The 24,724-nt window shown below is 37.9% G+C and overlaps 1 protein-coding gene across 9 annotated transcripts in view; it reads right to left on the bottom strand.

Moving 5' to 3' along the window:
• LOC140377613 (teneurin-3) overlaps positions 1 to 24,724 on the bottom strand; it is a 470,016-nt gene that overhangs the window by 52,847 nt on the left and 392,445 nt on the right. For 6 of the 9 annotated variants that reach the window (XM_072463086.1, XM_072463085.1, XM_072463083.1 and 3 more), the window contains 8 exons: positions 18,232 to 18,303; positions 16,615 to 16,792; positions 14,399 to 14,419; positions 7,514 to 7,638; positions 7,200 to 7,307; positions 4,991 to 5,145; positions 2,030 to 2,131; positions 1,195 to 1,368 (listed from right to left, as the gene is read on the bottom strand). In XM_072463086.1, coding sequence (XP_072319187.1) covers positions 1,195 to 1,368; positions 2,030 to 2,131; positions 4,991 to 5,145; positions 7,200 to 7,307; positions 7,514 to 7,638; positions 14,399 to 14,419; positions 16,615 to 16,792; positions 18,232 to 18,303 — 935 coding nt within the window. The remainder of the gene's footprint in view (positions 1 to 1,194; positions 1,369 to 2,029; positions 2,132 to 4,990; positions 5,146 to 7,199; positions 7,308 to 7,513; positions 7,639 to 14,398; positions 14,420 to 16,614; positions 16,793 to 18,231; positions 18,304 to 24,724) is intronic. The other 3 variants (XM_072463087.1, XM_072463084.1, XM_072463082.1) reach the window with 1 other exon arrangement.

Raw genomic sequence — 24,724 nt, forward strand, 5'->3', positions numbered from 1 at the left:
TGTTTTTCCAGCACTGATATGAAACAGTCACCGTGCATTTTCATCATGATTTTATGCTCTGCACCAGGTCAAATCTTTTGTTGTGTACATGACAGGTCTGACTACCCATTTCATTAAAACATACTTAAAGGAATTATATTCAAGATTTTAATTATACCCTTTCCTAGTTTTCCCTATTTTGACATTTTTTTTAAGTTTAGTGTTTCACTTCCTGGTTGGACATGAGCGTCATGTGACAGATGTTCTACAACTGTTACCTTGCAACCACATTCTAAACAAGGACCAAAATACATATTTTTCACAGTAATAATGGTTTGGCAAATAATAATACATGCTACCATCTTTATTTTGTGATTGTTTAAACCAGGGATGGCCACAGGCTGCTGAGGTTTATCACGAGTATCTCTTTGAATACATTTTGTGCTGAAAAGTAGTCAGTATTTGCAAAGGAGACCAAATCAAGTGTTTTCCCCTGAAAGTGTGTTAATAAAAGACATTTTAATCATAATCTCTTTGGAATGTCAACAAGAGGGATCACAGAGGCATTCTGTTTTAAGATACCACTCTACATGTCATTTTCAACCTTTAGTTTTCAACTTTTTTTCACAAAAGAACCCATGAAAACCTGTCATCTGCCCTTTAAGTCAAGCTTTAGTTCAGATCTGGTTCAGTGTTATGTACTATAAGTCTTGTAGACCTGTTTTAGAGCTGGTTTAGACCTGTTTTAGAGCTGGTTTAGCTGGTGATACTGCTAAACGTGTACTCTACTGCTTGAAAAGTATTCAACGTGGTTAGTAAAATGAATGTATTATTTCCTCTATGTAAAAGCATTTTTGTGGTTTCTTGAAAAGAGTATCTCAAAGTATTAGTTATTATTCACTTTTTAACTCAATTTTAGAAGCACTTTAGATCAGTCTTTTATACATAACTTGATTAATTGAACTGCCTGAAGCTGAATTTATTTAGCTATAAATCACAATCCACATATTCTCTAAGGCCAATCAGAGCAGACGATGCAGCACATGTTTGTAGGTTTAGAAGAAGCAGAGACAGCAGTGGATTACGATGTCTTCCGTCCTCAGGAACTCCCATGATTTTAAAGAAAAGTGAGCTAGAATTGCGTGACTTTGGACCCCTGATGTCTCCCAGGGTGTTACTCGCTGTGACAAACCCCCGGGCTTCTTCGTCTCTGACCTGTCTGATGCGGTGGATCTTCTTCTCGTCGGTCTCTGCGATGTACAAGACGCCGCTGTACGACAGAGCGATGGCCGTGGCTCCCTCCAGCATGGTCTGCACCGCTCTCTTCCCCAGAGTGTACTCGATCCCCGGCACCTGGCAGTGCATGGGACGCCCCGCCACGATCCGCACCTAACGGGCCGAGAAGTGGGCGTCAAACATGGAAAAAAATGACACCGGAAAAGGAACGCAATTCAAACGTACTTGTGAATATTGTAATTATCTAGTTTTGAGTCGTTTTGTTCAACGCAAGTGAACCATTTTTGATGTTTCCTGATATTTCAAACATGACATTCATTATTTGTATGTCGAGTTTATGTCGCCTGTCAATAATAATTGTAATTGCGTTTTGATCATTTTAATCATTATCTGGACAGTAAAACACATTTAAAAAGACATTTTATATAAAAATACAGTGGCATTATTAAATCAAAATGTTTAAAAAGTATAAAAAATGTAAAATTGTTATCAATAATACACTTTATTAGTAAATATTCTGGAAAGAGAAGCCTTCAGTCACCTTATTTTCACTAATATTTGGTAAAAATGTATTTAAAAAAGTCTCAATGTTTGATTTGTCGACTACTAAAATAAATGTGTAATCAAAGTCATCATAATTAATGCAAACAACAACACAAAAAACCTAAATGTAACATTATACAATAAAAGTCTTAAATATTTTAATGAAAATGTGTAAAACAGATAAATAAAATAGTCAAATGCCTAAAATAGGAATAATATTACGAATCATAGATATTTGTGTTTTTGTATTTGGAGAGACGTGATTTTGTACCTGTCTATTTTCCGTGATCTGCAGCACGACGTTGTTGTCCAGGACGTAGATGGAGTTGTCCATGGGGTTTATGGCCAGGTCTGTGGGCCACTCCAGACGAACCTGGGGCATAACAAGGAACACACATGTAAAATATAAGCTAGATAAGTTCAGGATACACTTTTTTCAGAGTCAGATATAACACACGTGCAGCATCAGAGCCACAGATGTTTTCTACTGATGCTGTTTATATGATGACAATCTGCTTCGTATTCACAGGGAAAAGTGTACAAGAGTGAAAGAATGAAACTAAAGAGCCGATACAAAAGAAGTGTTGGAGAGAATACTTTATAAATGTATTTAGTGACAGAATACTAAATGTCTGTACATAACATATTCCATACTTTCGCGTTGTGTTGCATTATATTATAGGGAGAAAACATATTGGATTAACAAGATTATAAAAGCTTTTTTTTAGTTTTTTGGGTTTGATGTTGCTTATGCTTTTATTAATACGATAAGCTAACCTTTATAACAAATTACAGAAGAAAAAATTGCTCAGTATAAGAGCTGAGTTTTCTATTTATCACACTAATTCGTGAAGCCTTTTGTCGTCTAAGTTAAATAAAATACCGTGATGAATGGTTAAAGCGTTAATAATAATTGTTTGCATAAAATACCAACAAATCCTTCAATACAATCTGTCAAAATCATGTTGAATTCAAGATTGTAAAGTTTGATGTGTGTGTATGTGCTACTTTAAGGGCTGATCTTTATGTTTTTGTGAGAGGAAAAATTTAGAAAATGTTTGTATTTTTGTAGTGACAACGTCCCATGTACAGTAAATCTATGAATGCAAGTGGATTAAATGAAATACATAAAACATATTTAGGTGCAGATTGGACTGTTGTGTTGTTTCCAGGTGAATGTTTTCAGGTTCAAAAAGCAAACTGACCAAAAATAAAGGTGGTTGTGCATTTACCAGGAGCTGATTCACATTCCTCAATACATAATGAAGAAAATCTCAGCAGAAAATCTATTTGTAAGAGTAAAAGTTTGACGCTGGGGGGAGGTGTCGGTGTGCGTGGGCAGCTCGTGCTCGTCTCCGAGAGGTCAACGAGAGTCAAACTAAAGCTAAACTCTGTGAAGAAGGGTCCGGCGTCCGCGAGGGAGATCGAGTCCGCCCTCCGAAGCTCCGCCACCGACATGCAAAGTCTCCCGCCGCGCCGGAGTCAAGTGCCGCACCTCACCAAGCCAAACGATGCCCGCGCTCGTAGGTGGTTCTGTGTGCTCTTTGACGGATCGGCCGGACAAAAGAGTTAAAACAAAAAAAGAATAAGTTTATGCGTTTCACACTGTTGGGCTATTTCGGTCCGCTCTTTCGTCTGGGTTATGCTTGAGGAAAAGTTCTGAAAGTGCAAAGGAGGGCACGAAGCACGGTCTGGACTCGCGGTGGTTTGACTGTTGCTAAAATATGGTAATGTAATTCAGCAATTGTAGAGAAAATGACATGAAAGATAGGATAAAAAATGGATCTACTTGAAAATCAGGGCAAATATTCACTTTTCACCATTCACAAAGATCTTTGACACGTTTCGTTGTCAAGAATCACTTTTAGGATGCCGTTTACCACCAGAAAAGAGGCCGCTGATGCCAATTTGGAGACTCCTTGTTACACTAGGGATGGGTGATTGTTGGGAATAACAGCGTTGCTAACTGTCCTGTTATAGTTACTGTCATTGCTCTCGCTCAAAAAACATCAAGTGAGACATTATTGCCGCAATTAATTCACTTTAATTAAATTTTAACGGAGTTATTCATGCTTTTATTTCTGTCTTGTGATTGATGTTGTATTGGGATTTTAATGTTTTTACTATTGTGTAGCACTTTGAGTTACTTTTGTATGAACTGTGCAAAGTGTGTAATGAGTGCAAAGTTTTATCAGTTGTTTGTCTGGGGAAGTGAAAACGAGAAAGATGATGAATTGGAGAGAGTGGTTGGCAAAAAAATGAAAAAAATAAAATGTAAATTTGACCAATCAGAAGCAGCCTTATGCAGGAGTAGAGACTTTCCTGATATTTCATTGGTTAGTGCGACACGTGGCTTTGAATAGTCTTATTCCAAAACAAGAGTATGCAGCATAGGCGTGTATTTTGTGGATATTTATCAGTATTTTTTGCGTCTGGTGATTCTAAATAAGGCGGAACAGAAACCTTTTTGACTTAAATGGGATGTCACAATGTCAAATTTGGTGTTCCGATGATTGGGATTTAAAAAACATTGCGATTTAACGATTATTTACAATTATTATTACTGAGACTGTGTGAATTCTCAAGTTTGTGACCAGCTTTATGAAATGAAACTTTCTGAATGAAAAGTAAAATCAAAACAGCCCAATAAAACTCTACTTTATATTTAGATGTATTTTTTATACTATAGATTGAAATAAAACCACTTCTAAAATAGTCACAATTATTATTTTTTGGTCCTTACGATTATATTGTGACCTGAATAATCAGAATTATTGATTAAGCATCCCCTTGTGGTGGGTTTATTTTTTTAGATTTAGTAATTTAATAGTAACTTTACCCGGAGTAGTAACAGGTAACTAAAACAAATTGCTTTTTGAAGGAACTGAACACTCGTATCAATACCAAGTACTGTCAGGGTAATTTTTGAATACGATACTCGATACTGGTCCAACCTTAAGGATGAAGGTATTTCACTAAATATATGTATAAAATGGTTTAAAATAGACTCTAAAGGACAAAAAGAACACTTGACACAGATGGATCAGTCCAATCTGCAGCAGGTGGAGTGTGTTTGATACAAAAAAAATACACAAAATATGTCTAACACTGATGCCTAGCCTTAAAAGTTTTTATCAATACCCATATTTTAGAGTCAGTATCAATACTTCGATACGATACTCTCATCCCTCGTTCCAAATGCTTGACATGATCTTTGTCATAAGTTTGTTACCTGTCTGATGTGCATGCTGGTGTCACAGGTCAGAGGTCGCGCAGAAGTCAGGTCGTTGCTGCCCAATACAGTCGAGATGATGCCGTTGCGGTCGACTTTCCGGATCATCGTCCCATCCACAAAATATATGAGTCCGTTCTTATCCACTGCAATTCCTGTGGACGGGAGAGATAACACGCACATGTAAGAAAATGTCACGGGAACTAAAAGCACAGAACAGTAAATCATTTAATACAGCAGCAAATCACCAAAAAATGAGTTGAGTTATAGAATTAAGCGCTGTAATAGCTAAGTTTTGCCAAGTGATTTATTGTGCGCATTTCTTAAAACTGACTGTGTGAACTTTAAATTTAATAGTAATGTAAAACAAAAAAATGCCCCAATATTAATCATATGACAGGAATAAACTAAGACTAGAAGATTTTCCTCCCCAATTCAATTCCAAGAACAGAATATATATGTTTTTTTAGGAAAAATATTGTGCATTATTTGTCTCTTCATCAGCCTTTAAAATTGCCCTTGAGTACCTTTAGTTTGGCATCTCATGTTTTGAACAAATTAAAAAAGAATGTTAATGACAAACTGTTTCCCACAGGACTACCTGAGTTGTTGTGCCATCTACTGGCTGCAGATGGAATTACACCGTTAAAATAATAATTTCAGCAAATTTCAAGCTGGCCTCTCACTTCAGGGTCTCAGTACGCAGTTGTACTGAGCATGATTAGGAATAACTCAAATTCAGAACGGAGTGTTTTTGACGCTCGGAGGGAGAGGACTTTTTAACCAGGATTCATCAAACCAGGGTGAATGAAACTAAATGCGAGTCCAGGTGGGTAAGGGAAACCTGTTACATTTATAGGGACCAAGCTTGTTTAGTATTTGAGTAAACTAGATAAAGCTGACCAAAATAAAATGAAATAGTCCATATTCTGCCTGATTAAATAGAATTAAAACATCACTAAATTAGTCTAGGAATCAAATATTAAGACATCCGTCTGTAAAAATGTAAAACATATTATGAACATTGTGTAATTGTAGATGCAATAATTGAAATACAATGCAACACAGGTAAGCCAAAGATTGATCATGTTTACTTCATCAATGAGACTTGTTAATGTGTTAATTGGACAGATGCCTGAATTTAACCAGAAGCCCTTGTGTACCATACAAACAGGAACATGAAAGCCACACTTCAAACTGTTGCAAAACAGGGTATTGAAAGAGTGAGCAAACGGGAAATAAACATGCGTCTACAGCGCTAAAGAAAGTTCAGAAATCTGAATGATTTATTTACATGTGTGAGAAGTCGATATCTACGAGGCAAATACAAGTATTTGACCCATGATCTTGAGCTCTATATGAAGTCTGAGGTGTTACTGGTTTGATATTTTAATTTAAAGCAGCTTTGAGTGTCTGAAAACTGTGTCAAAAGCTTATATAAATAAATGTATTATTTAATTTTAATCAAGTGGGGCTCTCTTCTATTGACTTTTTTTAATATGAGCTGATCAGTAGAATTTGTTCATCAGTCCAAAATTAAAACAAAAAAGTACAATAACGCACACTTCTCGTAAAGCTATAAAGCTAAACTGCAGCGTTCTCGTCCATGTCCATGTCCGTGTCCGTAAATGTCACTCGGTTCACAATACATCGCTCTTAATCCAGTTTTAGCGTTGTTTAAATAGATCCACGTGTCAGTGTTTACACTGCATGGATCAGAGAAGCTGCTGCGCTTTCACTACAGTAAACACTTTGTTTATCGCCAGGTTTTATGTGCAAAATCTGCTCCACGTTTTATGAAATAATAATAGCACAATTACAGAGTAAAGTGAGTCACTTTACTCTGGACAAGAAATAGGTGCGCTAGCTTTGTTAGCCCGAAACTTTTGGCTTGGTCGTCTTTGCGGATTTAAAATCTCATACGATTCTCCACAAGTCTGTGGTCTGAGCTTTATGTCTCCACATTTATAAATCGATTTAAGACGCCAAAATCCTGCCGTCTTTGGGTTTCAAACAGACTTGTGAGTAAAAATGAAAACAGACGAACAATGAAGTTAAAAAGGCACGATTACAGCAACATTATGTGACAATCCTGAATTTACCACAACTTGACTACAATGCCTACAGTGCCTTGCAACTGATTTTAAATATGCCAATGTAATTTTTTGTTGGAAAAAAAAATAAATATTAAAGCGTAGCGTTTACAAACCTTTGGGTCCCAGCAGCTGAGCCTCGGTGGCCTTCCTGCCGTCTCCACATCGAGCTTCATCAAACGGTGGACACTGCTCTCCTGTTCCGGCCACCACCTCTCCATTACCTGCAAAAACACCCTTAATATTTACTCAACAGCCAAGAAATTCACGAAGAAATAAACAAATGTGACTGATAATTCCACCAGAAAGACTGTAGTTCCAACCTTGCTCCTTCTTTCTGACTGTTACCGATTTAAATTCACCCTCTCTCCCTTTTAAAATGTAAAATTTGATGCAAATATAAAGTATTAAGTGTGACCAAAAGGCTTACTGATGAGGTCTCGGGCGCCGCTGAGCATTTTGGGACGGTAGATTCGCCTGGAGTTGGTGTCGGACACGTAGAGTTGTCCGGTGACCGGGTCTGTTGCCAAGTAGTAGCGATGAGCGGGGTTGTTGCTACAAAAAACGATCAAAAAGTAAATAACGTTAGCTTATAATGGATGTGTTTGGTGTTTTGGATCATTGCACAGATTGAGTACAACATACAAAAAGTGTGAGGTATGAGATGGATTGATGTATGACCGCGATACGACAAAATGAAAGCAGTTGCAGTTGGCTTAGGGCAGAATGGGCTCAGATGTGGCTGCCATTCTGCACCAATGGCATCTTCAACCATCACCCGCACACGCAACTAAGTAATTTTAGCAATAGAGCTCCCCCTGCAGCTTCCTTTTGGAAATACAATGTCAGAGAACAGACGCAGAAAAGTGTATTTGTTATCTTCTTTATTTTATTGTTTTGTTTGAAAAGACAAACCATAAAGTTGTTATTTGGCCCAAAATTGATCCCCTTGTTTAGTCCTGCTCTTTTGGTCTTGTTCTGGTCCTTGTTTAGTCCTGGTCTAGTCCAGTTTTGTTTCGGTTTTAGTCCAAGTTTAGTCACAGTTTGATGTAACGAATGACTATAGTGTAGGACAAGTCGACGGAACTTGTAAACCACGGTCAAGATTAGTTTATTTCAAGGTATTTCGGGTACATTTGGACATTAAACATAAAGAAACATAAAGAAATAATTAAAAGGTGTAGCCGAAACCTGTGCTAATTAGGCCTACCATACCTCGACGTCATAATATAAGTGTTAAACCGTTCAAAATGTATAAAAAAGAAAAAGGAAATTGTTCAATAAAGAGAGTTATCCATTTAAACTTCTTTTGAAAGTAGAATGGTTTGACTTAATTAAATCTTGTTACAGGGATCCAAACAAAATGTCATAATATTTGTTCAAATTCTCTGTTTTATTAATATCTTTATTCTTCTAACACCCAACCGTCTTTTTTTTTTCTTAACCAAAAACACAATTGCTTCACAAATTGCCTCTCAAATCATTTCAAATCTCCTGAATATGGAGGATTAGACATTTTGATATAAACTAAAATACTTCATAATGTTCTTGTTTTTTGCAGAGCATTGAGAGTCTTTGAGGACCTTAGTTCAAGTTCACGGCCCAAACAGTGGTGTGAATTTGTAATTAAGTTATTGGCCTTAGAGACGGCTTTTGTTATCCATTTTGCCACAGAAAATATTTTCGAAATTTCACAGTCCCCCAAGGGCCAGCAATGCTTTCAGCCTTAATTTTTGGCCTTCACTACAAAATGGATCTTTTTTTACCCAGACTCAAGCAAAAGTTTTCAACGCACAAAACATAAAATAAAACATGGAATAGTAAAAAAAAAAAAATGCTGGATGAATGTAATGTTTTGCTTCCATTTGGCTCAAAGGGGACAATTTTCTAACATTGTAAACTAAAAACAAGTGAAAGCCAAAGCTGTTGATTAGCTCAAAGAGTGATATCACCGAGCAAATTGGAAAAAAAGCCTGTTTTTCCCCACACTTTGTGAAAAACAGAACTCACACAAACCTCTTAGAGTGTTTTGGTACGAACTCTACATGTGTTTGTGTCTGTTGTGTTTGTGTCTGTTGTGTCTGTGTCTGTTGTGTTTGTGTCTGTTGTGTTTGTGTCTATTGTGTTTGTGTCTGTTGTGTTTGTGTCTGTTATGTTTGTGTCTGTTGTTTGTGGCTTTTGTGTCTGTTGTGTCTGTTGTGTTTGTGTCTTTTGTGTCTGTTGTGTTTGTGTCTGTTGTGTCTGTTGAGTTTATGTCTGCTGTGTTTGTGTCTGTTGTGTTTGTGTCTGTTGTGTCTGTTGTGTTTGTGTCTGCTGTGTTTGTGTCTGTTGTGTTTGTGTCTGTTGTGTCTGTCATGTTTGTGTCTGTTGTGTTTGTGTCTGTTGTGTTTGTGTCTGTTGTGTCTGTCATGTTTGTGTCTGTTGTGTTTGTGTCTGCTGTGTTTGTGTCTGTTGTGTCTGTCATGTTTGTGTCTGTTGTGTTTGTGTCTGCTGTGTTTGTGTCTGTTGTGTCTGTCATGTTTGTGTCTGTTGTGTTTGTGTCTGCTGTGTTTGTGTCTGTTGCGTTTGTGCCTGTTGTGTTTGTGTCTGTTGTGTTTGTGTCTGTTGCATTTGTGTCTGTTGTGTTTGTGTCTGTTGTGTCTGCTGTGTCTGTTGTGTTTGCGTCTGCTGTGTTTGTGTCTGTTGCGTTTGTGCCTGTTGTGTTTGTGTCTGTTGTGTTTGTGTCTGTTGCATTTGTGTCTGTTGTGTTTGTGTCTGTTGTGTCTGTGTCAGATAAAGCTCTCTTTGTTGCCGCCTGTGTCCTGTGGCCTCGTCTCTTACATGATCACAGATTGCTCATTAACACTTCTACAACACAATACATGTGTTTTTATCCTACTTCCTACACTTGCACTGCCGTTGCTTCAAGGTGCACAGTGTCATTTTTCTGGTGATTGAATAATGCAAGACCCCATCAGAAAAGTTGAAAAATAAAAAATAAACGTGACATAATGTATTTATTGGGGATGCATTGATCAGTGAGAATAAGCTAGTTTACGCTGACTCTAAACCACATGTAAATATATATATATATTTTTTTTTTAACAAATACAAAGGCATTAATTAATCAAAATGGCAAAATAGAATAAACAATCAGATTTTCATCAATAGTACACTTTGTAAATGTTCTCTATCTAAAAGCCTTTAAACTTAAAATTCTTTTACAGTTAATTTTATAACAATGATTTATGTTTTTACCTGTTTGTATTGTGATTTAATGCATATTTTCCTATTCTGCAAAGCACTTTGAGTTACTTTGTTTTTTAACAAATGGTGCAAAAAAAACCCCAAAAAAACCCAACTCAATGTAAAATAGAAATAATCGTTGTAGCCCTACTATTTATTTAATTAACCGTAACCCTAACACAACCAAAAATAGATTCTGAACTTAATGTAATCAATGATCACAATTATTTTAGTTTTTTGGCTTGTTTTTTCTGTTTCTACATGAATATTTTTCAAACAAATGCCTTTTTACAGGTACTTCTTCACATCTTAATTACAGCTTTATTTGACCCGACATGTGTGAATACAGTGTGAAAGTGAGATCTCGTCTTCCTGTTTACACATTTAATTGGACTTCTATTTGTACCACAAAAACAATCTATTTTCTGAATGTATTTAAGCCACTGCGTTTCACCGTGGATTTTCAAATTAGCGCAGATTCCATGGAAAGTATGGGACACGCAAACAACACTTGATCATCTGGATATGTCAGGATGCATTATGGGAGAAGTGGAGAGGGAAGACAGCGCGAGGGAAGACGAACAGACATGACGATACAAAGATGTCAGATAAAGAGTGGAAAGAATGACACAAAAGAATGAGAGCAGTGAATATCAACCAGAAAAGATACGTTTTATTTTAACTATGGTATTGTTAAACTGCTTTCTTGGACGTTGAGTTTGTTTCGAGTTTGGGGCTCTGGAACTGAAAAGTGGAACTATTCTCCGTTTGTCCCTTTTATTCATTCCTGTTCAGTTTTTATCATTTGACAAAAATATCAGTACTTTATTTGTCAAAAATATCTACTTTTAGTCAAAGTTTTAGCCACCAAAAATGCATGTAATTTATAAAATTAATACTGATTTCCACAGGCTTCAGTCACATTATATTTCATGGATGCCATTTTGAGGGCTTTTAATCATTCAAAAGATGGATTTTTTTTTAATTTATTGTTATAACAGTAATTATGGCAACACTCACTTTGTTTATTGATTATTCCCAGTACAAACACAATAAAAGTTATAAAATTATGAAATATGGCTGCAACATTGATTCTGAATAATCGTGACTACTCAACTACGGGAATAAATTAATGGTAAAATCATAATTTGGACCATAAACCGACTAAAACCCAAAACATTTGCTTTGAAAACAGGTTTAATGGCAAAGACGACATCGCTATTGAATGAAAGACGATAACAATACACATTTTCTGATTTTCAACACACAAAAACCCTTTTATTTGCAAATATTCTCTTTCAAGAAGCCTCTATTTAATATTTTTTGCTTTGACTGGTTGAAATAAATCTCCAAGGCCCATTAGAAATAATCGTTTGACTGTTGACGACTGCAGCTCTAATTGTCAGTAAAAGTCTGTTTGAAGCTGGATGCTGTAAACAGACGATTGACCAACATATTGTGGTAACACTCCTGCCACTAGGGGGTGATCTTAATGTTTCATAAGTAAATACATCACTGTCTAAATGATTTTGGTTGTGTTTTAACGTGTAAGCGCATTATTCCTGGCAGTGTTTGCAGAGTGCGCTTCTCCTTGAGCTGATTATAAAGGACAGAGAGGGGAAGAGACCGTTTTAAAAGGGATTTTGTGCTTTGTTTATTACGAAATGTGCTTAACTAGGCGTTTTCAATCTGTGTTAACAAAGGACAAGTAACTAGTAAATGCCAATAATGAGACGTTTGTTTTTACACAATTCAACGGGATTTTGTCTTTTTCAGCCCTAAACTCAGCAACTAAATGTGGTTAAGGTCCTATTTTCTGCATAATTCAGAGTTTTGAACCACTTTTTGCACACCTCAACCTTGGTATTTCATCAAATAGAACAAACGATACATTATGCTTCCACTTATTCACTTAGAGACAATGCCGGTAGAAGACACAAAGGTCCATGCTTTGAAAAGACTGAAACGGTTTGTATAAGGCTAATAGCAATAGCTGTCACAACGCGTATTTGACTGTCCAATAAAGTGCCGTATCAAATTTGGTTGATTATTATTTATTTATTTACGCGTTGAAGATGTTAGTAGTGTATCGTGGAGAACATTTGAGTGCTGAAATAGTGACCTTATGATGACAAGGTACAGTATGAGGATTTTATGAGGAAACAGCATTATAAAGCTAGTTTTTTGAAGGATATTTTAATCCAATTTACAAGAGTTCTGAATTAGACATATTTTGAGCAGTGCAGCTTTAAATGAAGACACATGATGACTCCTGCTGCCCTCTCTCTATCTTTCTCTCTATCTTTCTCTCTGTCTTTCTCTCTATCTTTCGCTCTGTCTTTCTCTCTATCTTTCTCTCTCCTCTCAGTCTCCTTGCTGGCTCCTCTTGCTTGGGGCATTGTTAAAGTAATGGCTGAGCTGTTGGGAGCTGACAGTAGAAGAATTGGTTTGATTCTATGTGGACACTTGTCAGGATCCAAGCCAAAGGAGACAGAGGACACAGAAAAGTACAAGGATCCAAATTCAGGAGGGAGAAGAGAGTTAGAAGAGAGAGCCAATGAGGAGGAACGTGCTGCTGCAGGGCAGGACAGTCTTTGAACATTGGGGGAATTGGACCCAGATATTATTTTCATATCATTCACGTACAAATGAATAATCCTCAAAGTTCAAGCATCTTCACCAAGCTCATTCTGACTAGAAATCAAGTGTTTTTTTTCTCCAATGGTGGTTGCCAACGATGATTGTTTGAAATGAAATCGATGGCGAAGTCTGCTGATATGTTTGGCTGAATTTGATCATTCATTCATTTTCTACTGCTTGTTCCCATTAGGGTTCGCGGGAGACTGGAGTCTATCTCAGTGACTTTAGCGGGGTATATCCTGGACGGGGGCCAGCTAGTTGCAGGTTTTTGCAGCAGGTTAGTTAAGGCAAAGGTTTGGCCTCTGAGGAAGGATTAAGGCTGACAGTAATACGCTAAAAATGGTAAATATCTAGTTCTGACCATCACATTTCCATGATTACACTGCGAATCAACTTTGTCGTTAGCAGCTATTGTTTTTTTTTTCTTCTTTCCACCAGCAGATGGAAGTCTTGCAGACTCTAATGCAAATATATTGCAATTTAAAATGATTATGTAGAAATGGGAATGATATGGCATAAAACTTAACAACAAATGAAGCCTCCGTAAATTTAGCCTGGAAGACCGAACTCCATCTATGTCCACTGCTACGCCAGGACCGCCTGCCCCCCAGGTCAATCAACGCACCCAAGCCAACCGGGCGTCCGCCAGCCCGTCCGTGAGAGTCGGGACCCTCCTTCGCGCGGAACTCCTCCAGGTTTCTTCTTTTCCCAAGGAGGTTTTTTGTAATCTTTCCTGGCCAAGAAGGAGGGTCTAAGGACAGGGGACTCCTGCGTCATCGCCCCTCGCACCTGCTCCCCCATCCTCAATCAACGCACCCAAGTTACTCCTCCCCGAGGCACGGCGCACCTCCTCTGCTCCCAATCAGCTCACAGCCGGTCCCATTTAAACCCTCATGCAGTTGGCCCGGCTGCTTCAGACCGTATTGCGACCCACCACCTCCCCTCCTCCTCTTCTGCATCCCTCTCATCCAATCATCTTCTCTACCTTCTCACCATATGTACCACCACCAGTCTCAAGGCCCTGGAGGGGAGAGACATCTAATAACCCACGTAATAAAGCTTGTTAAACGGTCCTTTCTGTGTTTGTCTGAGTCTCTCAATGGTGAATTGGATTCCACGATTCTTTTTGTCTCATAAGCAATTCAACCATGAATTCAAACGTCTGCAAATGCTGATTGTAGTTTGACTTGTCATCATCAGTCTAAGCTTATACATGCAATTACAAAGCAAAGTGGTATAAAATATGAATAATCCATAAAATATGATGTTTAACAATAAAAAAATAATAACAAATCTATCATATGAGCTGAAACGCAGCTAAATGATCTAACAAACAGAGGCCAACCTTTGTGTCTTCAGTTTGAATGAACGCAGCGGAGAATGAGCAGTCCTGTGATTGTGATCGAGTGGAAATGAGCCACGCATTGAACAGAGGGTTAGTCACACTTACCTGTGTCTGAAATCTTTGTTTCTTTAGAAAGCAAAGAGGAAAAGAGCAGAGCAGAGAGGAGTTAGTCAGGAAAGAACATGCTGAATGTCAGACATGGTCAAGGAAGAAATTATCAAGAGCAAGATTTTACAAGCTATTTTTAGAGAAGAGATTAAGGCCGTCACACACTGCAGGATTTTGAAACATGAGACAAAAACGCAGACCACAGACATGAGGGGAATTGTACAAGGTTTTAAATCCTATGATCCTCCGAGCGCAAAGACGAGAAGAGACTGCAGGCTAAAAGTAGCGGGCTAACAAAGCTAGCACACTTTAGCATCAGCTAAAAGGACGTTAGCATCAGCTAAAGTGACTCCCTTTGAGTCAAAATGTTCAAAATAATCAAGGATTGAACTTCTAGTTTATATTTGTTGTGTGTTATTATTTTGTAAAACGTGAATCAGGAAAAGAAATTGCATAGAAAAGGTAACACACTACACGGAAAGCGGTGTTGTGTTTACTGTAGCTAATCTGCAGCAGCTTCAATGATCCTCGCAGTGGATTTACTGAAGATCTACTAAACCTTTTTTCTCACTTTTTATCAACTGGATTAATAGTAACGTGGACTGGGTGCCATTTGCTGAGAATAATACTTTTGGATACATGGATGTACTCTACAGTTTAACTTCTAGCTTTACTAGAGGTGAGTAATAAAGTATTTTCCTGTCTTTTTTCGATTTTGTGTTTGCATCCTGCGCCTCTGTTTTATTGGTTGTTGCCGAAGCGGCAATGTTTTATAGTTTTGATATCTCAGAACCAGAGTTGCACTGACACAAAGGGAGAGCAACGGGTAAGAAACTTCCTACGTGGATCGAGTCACGTAGGGAAATAAATCCTGTAGTGTGTTCTGGGCTTTAGGCTGATTCGTACAGGTTAGATCATGCAAAAAGTGAAGACTAAAGTATTTTGAAAGTTTAGTTGAATTGAAGGTAGTGTATTAAGAATTTTGCTGAATATTTCATGAACAAATGTGCTGATGTAATCCCTCATTTGTCCTGGAGGGGTTCAAGGTAAGAGAAACAAACACATCTGGGTTTGAATTTGATCTTTAAATATTTGACAAAAAAACAACACAATAAATTGCCAATTGAGAATTTTGCAAAACTTCTCTACAGTTCAGGGTAGTAGAAACAGAGTTAGTAAAAGGTGGACTCAGCACTGATCTGTGGTCCAGAAGGCACTGAGGAGGAAAGAGATTTGATGTAGCATAGTGCACAAGCTGGTTTGAAAAGAAAAGCCACTCCTCTCACCCGACTTTTACGTCCCGGGAACTTTTGCCGGAGAATCAAGCTTTCAAATGTTTCTAATTGACAGGCAGAGGGTCCAATCTGTTCAGCGATCGTATTTTTTTCTTCTAGGCTATAAACAATTGGACAGCATAAGCCCAAGAGTGGATCATTGAAAACTAAATATACAAATATATTACTAGTGACAAGAGTTTGAATTACTTTGGATATTTTATAGGCAGAAATAAAAAGCCTTATTTATGAACATTTGGGGGTGTCAAATTCAATTATCAAATCTCTTTTTTTATTGCCCATAAAATGCTGACCAGCAGAAGTATATCCAGGTTGAAGTCAAGTCCAAATCAAGTCAAGTCAAGTCCAAGAAATGTACAAGTCAAGTCCAAGAAATGTCCAAGTCAAGTCCAAGTCAAGTCCAAGTCCAAATCAAGTCCAAGTCAAGTCCAAGACAAGTCCAAAACAAGTCCAAGACAAGTCCAAGTCAAGTCCAAGTTACGTCCAAGACAAGTCCAAGTCAAGTCCAAGTTACGTCCAAGTCAAGTCCAAGTTACGTCCAAGTCAAGTCCAAGTTAAGTCCAAGTTACGTCCAAGTCAAGTCCAAGTTACGTCCAAGACAAGTCCAAGTCAAGTCCAAGTTACGTCCAAGTCAAGTCCAAGTTACGTCCAAGTCAAGTCCAAGTTACGTCCAAGTCAAGTCCAAGTTACGTCCAAGACAAGTCCAAGTCAAGTCCAAGTTACGTCCAAGTCAAGCCCAAGTTATGTCCAAGACAAGTCCAAGTCAAGTCCAAGTTACGTCCAAGTCAAGTCCAAGTTATGTCAAGTCTAAGTCACGACTACATCTCTGCTGACCAGCATGCACCTTTTCTCCACACACAAATGGCTGGACACATTTTCCTGCCTCCTAAAGACAGACCATTATAGCTGCACTTATACCTGAGCTCCATGACGCTGGTGACGTTGCCTGAAGGGAAGATGCGTCTGATGTAGTTGAAGTCTCCCACGAACACACTGCCATCGGCTCCACAGGCCAGAGCCAGAGGAGCCAGCAGCTTGTTGCCCTCCGCCTGCCCGTTACAGCTCGGGCACGAGATGCTCCGCCGACGACCGTTACCTGAAACATGAAAAAGTCCATTTTCATCTCTGCCTTTAACCATAGGCAAAATGCTTCTTGGGTGCACTTAGATTGTCAAAATGGAGGAATTCAAACTTTTGGCAGGACTTTCTACATCTGGATTTTTTTCACTGATAAGATAAGATAACCTTTATTTCTCCCACAATGGGACAATTCCAATGTTGCAACACAGATTAGGTACAGAAACAGATTAGGCAGAGAAGTAATAAAAAAAAAAGATAACTTATATTAAAAAAAAAAAAAACTCTTATACTCTTAAATAAAAAAATATCACTCTTATTTATAGCTGCTGTTTGTTTGATTGAAGATTTTGTATTTATTCAATAGTTGGCTGACTTTTCATTAATTTATTTGGAATCCAGGATCAGTTTTGTTTTATTTCTTCACTATGTTCTTTTGTGTATTTACCTTGATGTCCAACATGTGTATTTATTGAACCATTTATTCACACTTGTCCTTGGCCAGTCCAGGTTTAGTTCCAGTCGAAGTCTACTGTCTCAGGTCTGTGTAGTCAGCCGTTGCTTAAACATTATAAAAATAGTCGCACATTCATCTGTCTTTCTCTAACTGTCTGGGGAAAAAGTATGAAACTCCATAAGCGGTTTTAAAAGGACAAGTTAACACCAGAGCGTGAGAGAAGCAGGAGTAGCACAGATGCATATTAAGCTGCCAGCGCTGCCCCTCAAAAGCAACTCTCATGTAATTATTTAGTGCGCAAAAACTCACTGATTTGAGTTAAATACAGAGTAACGCCCACCACTGCTCCAAATATGAACCTGTCTGATGCTCAGCGGGGTTTGAAATGGCATTCCAGAAATTTTATGTAATATTTGATTCAAAGCCGTGGCCTAATTTTTGTAATTACCTTAAACGTGTAACTTTTCCGATCGAGGGTCAACTACTGTTATTACTTTTTTACTGCTAATGAATGGTATCCAGGTTAACCTCCAACAGAAGTTACATCATGCACCTTAAAGCATTTGTCATACCAGACCACAACTTAGAAATGTCAATACACAGAATATATAAAAAAATACTTTTTATTGATTTAGACTTAGATCCTTTTGACTATACGTAATAAACAAAATGGTCTAAATTAATGTCTTGAAAACAAACAAAATAGTAAAACAATAGTGGACAGTTTCTTCAATAAGGCTGCATTTATTGACTTTTTCAAATTAAATAAAGTTTGAAATACAATGACTGAAGGCTTCAAGATAGAAAATCAGAAGGTGTTTATTCTATTTCACTGTCTTTAAAACTGTCTTTATTATAAAAAGGTATTTTCATATTAGTTTTAGAGTCTATGCCGTTCAGATAACGATTGTGAGTATTACCATACGACCATGCCTTTATTTTTCATAGTCAATGAGTCACAATTAGTCGATCGGTCTTATTCTTTAATAGAGTGGACTTACCCATGATGCTGCTGATCACAGGTGGCTGCTGGGACACGAACACATTTTCACCGTTGCCTTTGTACAAGATTCCTGTGGAAGCGGAGAGAAATCAGAATTAAGGACAAAACTATTACAGTGAATTCAGTGAATAAATCGAAGGTGAAGGACAAAATATTGCAAAATATGTTTATTTTTAATTTTATTTTTGCTGTCCTTTTTCACACCGATGCAACAAAACTTTGATTCCTAAAGTGACATTATCCGATTTTGAAACACACTCATCACTAGTTTTCATGATTATTTGAATGTGTGCGCAACTTTTGAATGGATTTTTCAGTCAATCCGCTCTCAGCTTTTGTCTCGTGAGTTTGATCTGATTTAGTCTCAAAGTGCTGTTTTTACAATCAGCTTATCTTTCAATGAATAATGGCTTAAATTACTCACGTGTTCCATTTTTCTGTTTATTTGTGGTTTTATTCATTATTATATATTTAGAAAAAATGATTTATTAGAATGATTGTGTAGTAGTAATCTCAGGCAGGGGTTCCCAAACTTTTCAGGCCGGGACCTCTAAAATAACCATCCAACCGACTCGGGACCACCACAGTAAAATTAAATTGTGTAATAATGAAGTTGTAATCCCTTAAAATGTATTAAAAATAATTTAAATTAGGTTTATCTGTATGCTATGTATATCTGTCAGCTGACCCAATTTCACCTAAAAAAAAACAGTTTTAAATAAAAAAAAAATGACTTAATTATTAATACACTGTAATAATATTTTTTACAGCGAGATAATTTCAAGATGTCGTTTAAAATAATTTTGAAATGACATCTTGAAATTATCTCGCGACCCCCAACTCATGTTTCGCGACCCCCATTTTGGAAACCACTGGCCTAAAGTATTTGAAACTGTATAGTTTATTGTGATATATTTCACTTCTTAATGTGTTATCATGACAGACAAAACTGCAGGAAGTTAATTTTACATACTAGTGATTTGTACAAACGTCTCATCACTTTGCTTTGTTTGTGTTGAGTCCTGGGGGAACATCTTTGATCAGAATATAAAAGTCTTTAGAGACGCATCTTTCGCACAAACTCGACGACATTTGCATCCACGATCAAGCTGAGCGACCCGTTCCGCCGAGCAAAATGAACCGGCATCGGAGAGATTACATTAGTGTTTAGCTGATTGTACAGAGTCAAACCAGAGGGAAAAGACAGGGCTGTTCTGATTCTTCAAAGTGAGACATCAAAGCACGACCCCCTGTGGTGAGCTGAATTATTAACACACTACCGCCATCTTGGAAAGCTGCTTCTAAGTTTTTATCAACTCGTTTATCCATCTGCGAGTGAGCTTTACATTCTGTCGTGTTGGTGCACTTTCAAGCCAAAAAGTGGGTCAGGAGCCATCTTCATTACATGGTATTGTGGAATCGGCAGAGCGTTATGCAATATTTCATTGAAATTGAGTGAGGAGTTGTACAGTTAACTGCTGTCTTCTGATTGGTTGGCGTGTCAATCCAATTGAATAATTTTTCTTCGACAAATACTCCTCAACATTTTTTGACAGATTTTCACCGATTTTCCAATAGAATTTTTCATTCCTATTGGATAAGCAAATTAAAGTGTATATGACAGGTTCTCCAGTTTTTCTATAGGATGGAACCTGTGGTGAATATTTATTATAGTTTTACATCAGTCAAATTGTAGTTTGTGAAAAAAAAAGATTAAAATTAAAAAGTTGAAAACTGCAGGAAGTAGAGTTGAGTTCTACGGAACCCCTCTGTGATGTCATCAATACGCGACGTGCTATCGAAAATACAGGGACACTTTAAAGGCAACTGACACATTTTTCTGACAGTTTAAACAATAAATGAATAACTTTTGTGAAATTTGAATGGCTTTCAGCCCGTGTTTACAAAATGGCTGCTAGGTAACAGTTAGGGAGTTACTGTGCCTCTACTTATGTCACATCTGCTGCTCATGATCAACCAGGAAGTACAATTATAAATGAAAATTAAGTACAATTTACGGAAAATCTAAAATATAGTCATGTTCAATAGTGAAATGTAATGTCATGTGCACTTTAAATATAGGCAAATGAAAGCACAACACAAGATATGTCATGATAAATTATAACGTTTGATAGTTAAAAGCTGAAGAAGATTGAGAATAATGTGTCACTGATGCTGAAGTTTTGGTCGAGCTCTGATCCAGTCGACAGAAGTGCCGCAGAGGAAGGCTTGATATTGTGAGTCCAAACCTCAATGCTATGCTAATGTATTCCCTGTGATCCAAAATGCACCCCACTGAGCCTTCAGAGAGCTGTTCCCACAATGCAACAGGCCAAACCCCAGTGGGTCATCACCAGGTTTTACTACTGCACTGAGAAAATAAAGGAGTATGATGTTGGCAGATAGACAGAGTTGTCTATTTGAATTTTAATGGACTGGTAGTTTTCATTGATTGTAATATGTCAAGTGAAAGTCTTTTCTTTATCTTATTTTAGTGCAACAAAATATTTTCCTGCGACGAGTACCCCGCCTAAAGCCCGAAGTCACTGGGATAGGCTCCAGTCACCCGCGACCCCGAAAGGGAACAAGCGGTAGAAAATGGATGGATGGACAATATTTCCTCTTAGGGATCATCTCAAAATGGGAGAGTGAGAACCCCCCCCCCCCCCCCCCCCAAAGACAAAAAATATTAAGTCTTTTCAGCTTCAACCCATTTTGAGATGATCCCTTAAGGGACATTCCACTGGGATTTGATTTTCTTGACAGTCAAATACCCTCAACTCAAGATAAAAATGACTTATTGTCAACATGAAGATACATACGTTTAATACCATACAGTGGAACATTCCAGGTTCTAGAGTTCAAATCCAGTTCCGACAATTTTCTGCATGTCCCTCCCTCTTTCATCCCCATTTCATGCTACACTGTCCTGTCCAATACAACCCACTGGACAAAAACTCTCTATTTTTTCTTTTGTGTAAGAACAGATTACAATTCTGCTTGTAGATGGTTTTGAAAGTTTGTAAAATAATACATTCTAAATTCAGGAATGGAAATTTTTAACTTTAGAATATCACAAAATATGAAAAATCAAAGCGGTTTTGTCAAATAAAAAATACAATCATAAATGTCAGTGATATCAAAGCCTGATTTAAAGACATACGACTATATTTTACATGATTTGTTTTTTTAATAGGAGATTATGAAAGCCACTTGAAGGCAAAATCCTGACTTTTAGGGTTTACCTGACAAATATTTACAGAAATGTTAACCCCACCTGAGCGTTTGAGTTTTGGTAAAGTATCTTACACTTTACCACAAATGATACCTTTTGCAATGCTCAAAGACAATTTATAGGAGATAAAATAGTATTTGTGTAGTTTTTTTTGTTATGCAGACTTAAAACCAGCCACATTTTGATCCGGCGTGTTATGTTTTACTTCATTCTACCTCTGTTACACAAATGTGGAACATGCCGATAACAGAGCATTTTAAAGCGCCGACATTGGTCATGGATGTCACAGATAAGGACGCGACATCCTTCAAGCTCTGCTCTGAAGTTTGCGCAGTACTACACTGCATATCTGCCCTTAAAAAGAAGACCTTTCAGCTGTGAAGATGCTCTGGTTAACTCTTCTTTTATCGCAGCGTGAAATTTAGCTATTGGCCTCCAAGCTCCCGAAACAGTGGATCTCCTTCATTCTCTCTCTCTCTCACTCTCGTCTCGCATCCCTCTTTCTCTCGCGCATGTTCTTTCATCTCTGTTCCATTAGAAGGTGCTGATTGATCAACAGAGGCCGGGCCAGCAGGGGGTGCCACATGCTGCGCGGGCCGGGCTCCATGCAAACCCAGTGACATGTATATGTATGTGGGCGAACGTGAGCGGAGTGAAGAAGGAGGGGGGAGAGGGAGGGAGAGACAGAGGAGAAAGGAGAGAGAAGCGAGTCGGGGTAAGAAGAGACATAAAGGAAATAATGGGGAAGGAAAGTGGGAGAAGGGGAGATATGGAGAGAAAAGAAGGAGGAGGAGAGGGAAAAGAGACAACAATAGAATAGAGTGGAGAGAGAAATTGGAGGGAAAGAGAGAATAAGATGGAGAGAGGAGGAGGGGAATGATAGATAAAGTGAGAGGGGTAAAGAGAGAGGAGAAAAGGGAAAAGAGAAAGAAATTGGGGAGAGAGGAAGAAATTAAAAGAAGAAAAGATAAATATATTGAAAATCGAGGGAAATAGAGGGGAAAAGAGAGAGAGAGAGAGAGCGAGAGAGCAGGGAATCATAGAGGGAGAGAAAAAGAATGTGAGAGTGGGAATGGGACATGAGGAGAAAGGTGGAGGGACAAACACAGAGAACAGAGAGAGAAAGGAAATTGAGAGATGAACAACACAATAGAGAAAGAGAATAAAAGAGGGAGATGGAAAAGGAGTGAAGCCACGTTTCGACTGGTCATGTGGTTTGTTGTCATCGCCATTTTGTTCGATAGTCATGAAAAACAAATGTATACAATTTAAAATGAAAAAGGTTGATACTTAAAGAGGCAACTGAAGTCACAACATAAAATGATAAGTTTATTGCGCTGTGGTTGAACTAGAGTAATCATGAAACTACTTCCGGTTTATCGTCAGCATTTTTTAATTTTTATTTATTTCACTTCTCTGTTCCTCTACACATTGTTTCAACTTCCATGAAATGCACTGCGTTTGGATCATTTTAGATGCATTAGGCACTGAAAATATTAGATGTTTACTCTTGACGCCAGTGCTTCGTGCGTCGATAAACAGGAAACAGCTGATGCTAACGCGTGCTAGCTTCGTTTTGCTAAGCACGTCGGCTCAAGCGCTGATCAGTAATGATTATTTTCCTGTTTATATGTGCGTTTTGCCGGCAACTCTGTGTCTCTTTCATGTGCAATCATCTCGCTCTGGTGTTTAGCTCCTTCGCAGCCCCTCAAACAGGCCAGTGCAGTTCACTTCAGAGAGCGGAGACACTTTTGAACCGACATGCTCCAAAGTGGAAACAAGCCTTAGAGAAGGAGAGGAGCTTTGGAGGCGGCAATGGGTGCTCCTGCTGTGTTGAAAGCGAGGCCAATGAAGATAGCACCAGAGTTTGTGTTTGTGTGCATCTGTGCAGTGGGTTTAGCTCTGACTGTGTTGTGTGTTGTGTGTGTGTGTGTGTGTTTGACGGTGCAGCTAATTAAAGTGAGCATTAATTAGCAGACTAGAAGGACAAAAGCTCAGTTAATTTGTCCTAATAGCGCGCGCACAGTGTCCTTGTAATCACAAACACAGGTTATGTTTATGTTCACAACAGAAATCTGATCATTAAGAGTTATTAAATTATTTAAATAAATAATTAAACAGCTACATCTGATTGATTGTTGTTCACATCCGTGCAGGTTTTTACAAGGAAAATCATGCACACAAAAAAATAAAAAAAGACAATAAGACAAAAAAATTACAAAAAAATGACTAACAAGGGTTATTTTGAAAGTTTTATTTTACAATTACAAAAGTTACTCAAAATGTCCACTAATTTTCATGACTTTAATTATCAGGTTTCTTGTGTGTATGTAAACACGCCAAAATCAGATCTAATTTTTTATAATCAAATTTTTGTCAATGTAAAAAAATAAAAATATGGCCTGTCATTGCCGTGCAAAACTCTTCAACTTCCTTTCCCACTCCAATCATAAAATCAACCATTTTGAAAAGATAATGATCAATCACTGCCTCTTCCTCAATCATCACTGTGTTTATGGATCCATGGATCAAGCGTCGGACGACCTGCGCCTATGTAAATGTCCACAGTTCCGTTACGAAAGCGTCTCAATTGTCCGCCGCAGACGACAGACGATGAGGCGTTTTGGACAGGCGTCTCCATCGCGTCTCACACTCGGAGTCTGAATGGGTTTGAATGGCTCAGATGTGGAGAAGAGGCCGCTCTGATGAGGTGACCTTCATGATAAATGCCACAGCCGGCGTTACCTGTCAGTCATCAGGAACAAAAAACTCTTGTGTTTGGGGCAAAAGCGAGACTGGCGTTTTACTCGGACCAGATCAGAAGATTCAAGTCATACTAAAGCCACGTTTTTATAATAAATCAAATGTACCTGTGTTATACTTTTTAATTATAAGACAGATATTAGCCGTTTACAAAAAGGATGTTTAGTAATTCAACGTGGCTAAAGCTGGAGTAAACAGGAAACTACTTTTGCTGCATTTACTTAACTTATCTATGTTTTTTGGTCTCTTTATGTATTAAGTTTGAATAATGTTCGACACATTATGCATTTTTGTTGTTGAAGCGAGGGCCAGCTGTTGTTAATGCACGCTCTTTGGTTTGCTAAATCTGTTGGCTCAATGCAGTGGATACACAGCGATTTATCATAAGATCAAGTCAGCGTTCGGTGAGAAATTATATAATTTTCAGTTGGAATCTACTTTTTGCCATCTGGTTTTCACTTGATTCTGCTTTCTCTCTTGTCAAATCATCTAA

The sequence above is a fragment of the Eucyclogobius newberryi genome, unplaced genomic scaffold (assembly GCF_026437365.1).
Source record: "Eucyclogobius newberryi isolate DKJ021-1_F unplaced genomic scaffold, fEucNew1.0.hap1 SCAF_4, whole genome shotgun sequence".
Lineage (NCBI taxonomy): Eukaryota > Metazoa > Chordata > Actinopteri > Gobiiformes > Gobiidae > Eucyclogobius > Eucyclogobius newberryi.